General features: G+C 30.3%; 1 protein-coding gene across 3 annotated transcripts in view; it reads right to left on the minus strand.

The window, feature by feature from the left end:
- Nucleotides 1–7991, minus strand: part of LOC123006853 (inositol polyphosphate-4-phosphatase type I A) — a 22107-nt gene that overhangs the window by 9864 nt on the left and 4252 nt on the right. For all 3 annotated transcript variants that reach the window (XM_044401919.1, XM_044401758.1, XM_044401837.1), the window contains 7 exons: nucleotides 7570–7743; nucleotides 7319–7519; nucleotides 5011–5165; nucleotides 4645–4956; nucleotides 1326–1528; nucleotides 617–961; nucleotides 479–569 (listed from right to left, as the gene is read on the minus strand). In XM_044401919.1, the coding sequence (XP_044257854.1) occupies nucleotides 479–569; nucleotides 617–961; nucleotides 1326–1528; nucleotides 4645–4956; nucleotides 5011–5165; nucleotides 7319–7519; nucleotides 7570–7743 (1481 nt within the window). The remainder of the gene's footprint in view (nucleotides 1–478; nucleotides 570–616; nucleotides 962–1325; nucleotides 1529–4644; nucleotides 4957–5010; nucleotides 5166–7318; nucleotides 7520–7569; nucleotides 7744–7991) is intronic.

Consider the following 7991-nt stretch of genomic DNA (forward strand, 5'->3'; position numbering starts at 1 on the left):
ATGTTATTTTGTTTGTTTCACTCGATTTTTGAGCCAAATAATTCAAAAATAAGCCGAAAATGTTTTTATGCACGTTTTTGTACTTCAAACTTAGGTTTTTTTGCGATAGTTCGAACTGAAAAATCAACAAAATAAGTCGAAAATTGCATTTCTTAAAAATTTTAGCACGTTTTTCAGCTAAAAACGCAATTATTTCGCAAAATTTTGTTAAAAACAAGCCAAAACAAACACAGAATTAGACCGAAAATGATATAATTTTTCGCGAGAGTTTGCCACAGCGTCAAAAAATTACGTAAAAAATGTTAAAAAAATTCGGTCAAAAATTTTGACATTTGACATTTTGTCTTGTCTATGGTTACCGATAACTTTGGATGTTTTTAATTTGGCAACACTGAGTTAATAGTGATTCTAGATTGTGTCAGGTGTCAAATCAGTGTTGCCAACTTAATTTCAAAGTTTTGATCGAAAACTGATTTACCTGTATTGCATCATTGGAAATCGATATTTTGGCCATTATCTGATAATTCGAAGTTGACCTTGTCGGTGATTCTTTCAACTGTTGAACCAACCTAAAACCCCATCATAATTACAATTACACCACAAACCACTCTCTTACTTTATTAATCCTCCGTTTTTCGATTTATGTGAATGAGCCGTAAAAGCACCAACAGTAATCCAATCATAAAATCCGGCTTTATTAAGAGTATCATTATGTACCCACATTCGTTGTAAATGTAAATTGACCGGTGCAAATTCCAAACTACGATCAGATTTTCTCGAACTCGGTTTAAAAAAACTCCCTTTATGAGCTTGTAAATTTTCACGAGCTTGAGAATATAAACGCAATAAATGCAAATGTCTGTCGAGTAATTCGACTTGACGGGAATGCCAAGGCTCTCTTAGCTCACCCATGGCTGCCACTTCCTGGAGAAGTTCTTTCTCTTGCTGGATCCACACACCTCTAACAAGTTTCAAAATAACAAACAAATTTTAATTTTTTTCTATAGCAGATGTTTAACTATTTTTTTATCAACTCTTTTGAGTAGATTAAGGAGCACTTCAACCGCAAGGGTAGATAATATTTTAACTTATTTTATTCATTTAAATTTACAAATTTTATCATCCATGAGGTGGAATAAAATTTTATTCTTCGAATTAGACTCAACAAGGTTTAAACTTGCTAGAAATAATTGAGAATGACAAAAATTGTCTTTTTTTTGAAATTTTATTTCCTCTTAAACTTTAAGTCCTGCTATAGAAAAATGTTGTATTATACACAACTATAAAGATCGTCTTGTATAATAAATAATTATTTTACAACTTACAGTAATTGATGAGGAAATGAAAAACATATCCTACTCTCAGCCATGTATTCGTGTACACAAATGTCACCCCCAAGGCCCGAGTGAAACCTATAGGTTTGTATATAGGGTGACGAATAAAGCAGTTTTAATTCAGATTGATTTGGGAGACGCATTTTCACACCTAGTTTAGGGGGAAGCGATTGGGACCGGCGGTGAGACCAAACCTGAAATGAAATTAGTAAATTTCTTCATCGAAAATTAAGTTGGCAAGATTGAATTCAACTCAAACATGTTAGTGACATTTTAGTACCAAAGTGTACTGTGATTTTGAAAAATGACACTTGTTAATTTTCCAATCTTGCCAACTTAATTTCAAAGTCACAAACAGTGTTGCCAGGTGGTGAAATTTATTAATCAGATTTGGTGAATTTTTGTAAAAATTCTGATATCTGGTAAAAAATTGTTTTTCGAGCATTTTCCACGTTTTCAACCAGGAAATTGAATATTTCGTCAAGTTTTTTCAAGTCAAAAAACCACCACATTGTGTTTGAACTTTTACAAGATTTTTGACATAATCGAAAACTGACAATTTTTCTCTTTTTCGAATACTTTCTCAGCTAGAAACGCAAAATTTCGTTAAAGACAATCCCAAAAACGGCGTTACTTTTGCCCTTTTCAAGCACGTTTTTGAGATAAAAACAAAGAAAATTCTAAAAATTTCGTTGAAACAGACAAAAAAATTACAAAATTAAATCGAAATTGATATTATTTTGTTTGTTTCAGTAGATTTAACTGGTTTTTGAGCAAAATAAACCGAGAATTTTTTTAAAGCACGATTTAGTGCTACAATGTCAGATTTTTTGCGACATTTCGCTAAAACGAACTAAAAAATCAACAAATTAAGTCGAAAATTTCATCAATTTTGCTATTCTTTGGCGTTTTAGCATATTTTTCAGCTAGAAACTCAACTATTTCGCAAAATTGGTTAAAAACAAGGCAAAAACACACAGAATTAGGCCAAAAATGACATAATTTTTTCCTTTTTTGAAGATTTAAGCAGATTTTTAAGCTAAAAACTTTTAAACTCTCGCTTTTTCGCGAGAGTTTGCCATGGCGTGTCAAAAATTACTAAATTGTTATAACAAAAAATAAAGTTTAACTTAATTATTTAGTCAAATTATCTCGAAGAAAAAATAATCGAAATTGGTTAAGAATAGTTCTATTTTGGTTTCTTCGAATGCCTTTTCAGCTAGAAACGGAACTTTTTTTGCAGAATTTTGTCAAAAAATCCACAAATTCAATGAAATATCCCAAAAACGGCATTTTTTTGTTTTTTTTTGAGTGTTTAAGGATGTTTTTGAGAGATAAAAACACAAAAAGTTAGAAATATTGCATTGAAACAGGCTAAAAAATTACAAAATTATATCGAAATTGTTTAATTTTTTAGCTTGTTCTTTCGTTTTTGAATCAGGGGTTGAATCTTGTCCAAAAACAATTGATATTGATGTTATTTTGTTTGCTTCACTCGATTTTTGAGCCAAATAAGACAAAAATAAGCCGAGAATGTTTTTAAGCACGTTTTTATACTACAAACTCAGGTTTCTTGCGAGATTTCGAATTGAAAAATCAACAAATAAGTCGAAAATTGCATTTCTTTCGAATTTTAGCACGTTTTTCAGCTAAAAACGCAATTATTTCGCAAAATTTTGTTAAAAACAAGCCAAAAAAACCACAGAATTAGACTGAAAATGATATAATTTCTCATTTTTCCAAAGTTCAAGCAGATTTTAAGCTGAAAACTCTGTTTTTTTCTCGATAGTTTGCAGTAGTGTGTCAAAAATCACTAAATTGTTATTAAAAAAAATATATTTTGATATTTTTACCCAACTCTTTAACTTGACTATTTCGTCAAATTTTCTCAAAGAAAAAATGATCAAAAAATACCAAATTGGTTAAAAATAGTTCTATTTGTTTTTTACCAGATATTACTAAACAGAGTCGAAAATACCAACGTATTTTTATTTTTTTCGAATGGTAGAAATACAATTATTTTGCTAAATTTTGTCAAACAAATTCAACGAAATAGCTCAAAAAACGGGTTTTTTGCCATTTTGAGAGATAAAAACTCAAAAAGTTCGAAATAATATATGATTTCTTTTGCAAAAATCAGTAAAATAAATTGAAATTCATGTTGTTTTGTTTGTTTTTGAGCAAAATTAAAACAAAAAATAAGTTGAGAAACCGCAAAATTTGGCCGACACGTTTTTGTACTAAAATCTCAGTTTTTTCGCTAGATTTCGCTAAAACAAACTAAATCATCAAGAAATTAACTCTAAAATTACAATATTCTTGTATTTTTCGAGCGTTTTTAGCACGTTTTTCATCTAGAAACGCATAATTTTGTTGAAAACAAGCCGAAAAATCAAAATTAGTCCTAAAAGCACACCATTTTTGCTTTTTTTCGCGAGATTTTGGCAATCTGATTAAAATTTGACAAATTTTTCAACTCGGATGTGGTGAATTTTTTTTTAATCAGAGGTTCATTTATTTTGCAAAATCTTGTCCAAACACGCCTAAAAATCACTAAAAAATTGAAATTCATGTTATTTTCTTTGTTTTTGAGCAAAATTAAGACAAAAAATAAGTTAAGAAACCGCAAAATTTGGCCGACACGATTTTGTTCTACAATCTCTGGTTTTTCGCTAGATTTCGCTAAAACAAACTAAATAATTAAGAAATTAAGTCTAAAATTACAATATTTTTATATTTTTCGAGCGTTTTTAGCACGTTTTTCATCTAGAAACGCAAAATTTTGTTGAAAACAAGCCGAAAAATCACAAAATTAGGCCTAAAAGCACACCATTTTTATATTTTTCAAGAGTTTAAGCGTATTTGTTTTTTCGTAAGATTTTGGCAATTTGATTAAAATTTGGCAAATTTTTCAACTCGGAACTGGTGAATTTTTTTAAATCAGAAGTTCATTTATTTTGAAAAACACGCCTAAACATCACTAAAAAGAAATTGAAAATAAAAAATAAGTTGAGAAACCGCAAAATTTGGCCGACACGTTTTTGTACTAAAATCTCAGATTTTTTGATAGATTTCGACAAACTAAATAATCAGGAAATTAAGTCTAAAATTACATTATTTTTGTATTTTTCGAGCGTTTTTAGCACGTTTTTTAGCTAGAAACGCAAAATTTTGTTGAAAACAAGCCGAAAAATCACAAAATTAGTCCTAAAATCACACCATTTTTGTATTTTTCAAGAGTTTAATTTTATGTTTTTTTCTGGCAACACTGGTCACAAGACGCATCATTTAAATTAATTTAACAACTTACTTGTGTATTGTTGTGCAACGGTGCTCTACAGGGCGTATGCTCAGTACTACTACCTTTATCTTCGGCCTCTAATGACCAAGCACTAATTGAAAGAAAACCAACAGTGGTTTGAGTTCTCGAAATTAAAGGAATTCGCAACCGTGACGAATCTTGTATCGCACTTAGAAAAACACAAGCCGATCCGAGTGGAATAGCAGTATGTGATACTCTTTCTCTAACATCAAAAACTGTAAATCGAATACGAGAATCACTAGTCAAACCATCGCTTGCTCGAAAACTGACTGTTGTTAAAAAACCCGGATTACTACTCCTCTGAAACAATTCAAATAAATCTAAAGTGTTATCATTTGGAAGAGGATGTGAAACCTCGATGATTTCAGTGCGTCCGTATTGAACCCACAATTTTGCTGAATGCATGAAAACGTCGACGATTAGGGTGGGGTTAGGGGGGCAACCGTGCCCATCACATAATAAATTGTCACAAGCGAGCGAAATCTCGCAAACAGGAACCTCGGAGATATCTGAAAGTAATTGAAAAACTTTTAACTAATTTTACTACACTTTTTTTTTCAAGTGTAATTCACAAACCAACACAATTTTATAGTTGGTAAATTTTTTTTCTTCAAAATTTGAAAACGCCGGAAGAAAGATCTAAACTTTCTCTTTCAAACGCTAAAAAAACGAATTCAAAATTGTAAAAAATAGCAGAGTTACCGATTTTTAAAGAGGGAGGTGCAGATCCAAAAATTTTTTGAAAAACAAATATTTCAAAAACGGCTAAATTTAGGTATAGGGAAAGCTGATAAAAATTCCCTTAAAATAACCCGATTAATCCAAAAACGCAGTAAAAAATATACCTTTCCATTTAAAATAAGAAAGTTTAGACCGACTTCCGGTATAACCGCCATCTTGAAAATATTTTCATTTAGGAGGACTTAATGGATTATGGCTATGTACCGATTTTCAAACAAATATGATTATTCGAACTCCCAATACTTTTAATGTGGAGTTTACAGGGAACACCCTGTACGCCGTTAAATAAATTGTTATTAATTCAGATTAGTCAATTGTATTTCATAAAGTAATAATTGTAATTTAGAAACCATTACATGTAATTCAGAACAGTAAATAAATTCAATTTCATGTTACATGTAATCCTGAAAATATCAATAGTAATTCAGACGAGTAACTTACTGTTATCTCAAAATGAAGTTTACACATAAACACGAATTATTTTATTTTCAGAATTAAAGAATTACATAAACTTGCCATTTTGCAAAATAAATAAGATATTTTATTTTTAAAAGAATTTTGGTAATGTAATTTTTAAATGAAAATAACGAATTCTCAATTACAAATGACAAACTCTGAATTATAACTAACACTTTCTGAAATACAATTGACTAATCTGAATTTCAATTTACGCTTTCTGAAGTTAAATTAATTAATCTGAATTACATCTGATGGTTTCTGAAATTCAGTTTACGGTTCTGAATTACAATTGACTGAAATACAATTGACTAATCTAAATTACAAATTTTTTTGAAATATATCTTACGCTTTCTGAATTACACTTGAAAAAGGTGTAGTTTTCAAGAGCTGTTTGACACGAGACTAATTTCAGTACTGAATTTAGTACTGAAAATTAGTTGAAGTTACTATAAGTTCACGTAAGTCAATTGCCTACAACCCTGAAAAAATTATACAGATATTTCATCTGAAAGTATTCTTAAAAGAGTTATATAAAATTTAAAGTCAAGTTTAACATTTGCGAATAATCTTTAATTAAAGAGATCGAAAAACGTTAGATTTACAACAAATACAGTCAATGGGTTGTAGAGAATAAAATTTTCTTGAAGAGAATGTTCAAGAGATTTTTATCTACAACCGTTTTTGAACGTTGAAATTGGCTAAATAGAATTGCATTTTAATGTCTGGTATTAAAAAAAACTACATTCGTTAGCCTTAAAAAATAAATATTTTGGAATTCTGTTATCTGAAATTCCATTTAATTGAGGAAACTATTTAACAAATTTTGAGGGACGTTATTAATTCACCACTTATTGATTTAGCATTACTTTGATGATATTTAGTTATACAGGGTGTGCCACAACTCGCGCCCCAGAGAAAAATTTAAAGTATGTTTAAAAAATTCTAACTGTCAAAAAATTTTGACATTTATTTTTTTGACATTTTTTATGTCTATTTAATGATATTGATGATCTTGTATATGTTTATTTATAATTATTTAGTAAACGTACAAAAAATTTGTTAATAAAAGCCACAAATAACATTGAACAGAGTTACAATTTAGGATACAGCTTCCTTGTATCCTCTTCTAATAGCCTGTAGCAAAAAAATTATTTTTTCAACAGAAATAAATAGAGTCAAAGTGCAAAACTCTTATAACTTCGAAATTTTATAGATAGAATTTTTTCAATGTTTCTGGTATCTTACCTAACATGACATTTTTCTCTGGGGCGCGAATTCTGGCGCACCCTGTATATCAAAAACGATTAAATTTAGTCTGATAAAAACTCTTGAGTAATCCAAAAACGCAATAAAAAAAACAAACAAAATTTTAGGTAAATATCATTGTTAGAAATGTGGGGTTTAGACGGAGAAAAATTTTTTTTTTTAATTTTGGCCACTCTGAATTGAGCTTGAAACCCACCTATGACGTGTGCTTTTTGCATCCTCCACGTCTGCAGATCAACACTTGGCTTATGGTTCCGTCTTCGTTCCAAACACTGTCTTAGGGCATTTAACTCGGCTCTTATGCCCTCATAACTCGACGATTTTATGGCATCCATCCAGCTTGAGCGTTCTGTATCCGAGATAGAAGCCAAAGCTTGACATAAACCCCCATCAAAGACTGAAGTTTGATAAAGTTTGGGAAACTATCAAGGGTGTTTAATTTTTTACCTAAATAAAATGGATATTGGCCATCGGTTGTCATGGGTGGTGAGGCCATAGGAGGGTCGATTCGTACTTGACATTGTTCCAAAACCACCACACCGAGTGGTTCCGATAATGGGTCTTTGCTTTTGAAATAAAATAGCAAGTTGCCTCGTAATCTACACCATCTTTCCAAACTGACTGAAATGTAAAAGAAATGTTACTGGGAATTAACAATTTCCATTTACAAAATTTCCAAATTGGGAAAATGGACTCGCAGTTTCAACAGTACTCCGCCCCAAAGCACTATTTAAACAAAGAGACACAAACACAAGAATTTTTTTATTTATCAAATTTAAATCAAAAGGAGTAACATGAAATTAAAAATAGTCATTTTATATCTTTTTTTCAGTTTCAAAAAGCTCAATTCGTGCTGTTTTTTTGTACCT

The sequence above is a fragment of the Tribolium madens genome, unplaced genomic scaffold (genome assembly GCF_015345945.1).
Source record: "Tribolium madens isolate multiple individuals breed KSU strain unplaced genomic scaffold, Tmad_KSU_1.1 Scaffold_11;HRSCAF=98;Tcas5.2_LG3b, whole genome shotgun sequence".
NCBI classification, from domain to species: domain Eukaryota; kingdom Metazoa; phylum Arthropoda; class Insecta; order Coleoptera; family Tenebrionidae; genus Tribolium; species Tribolium madens.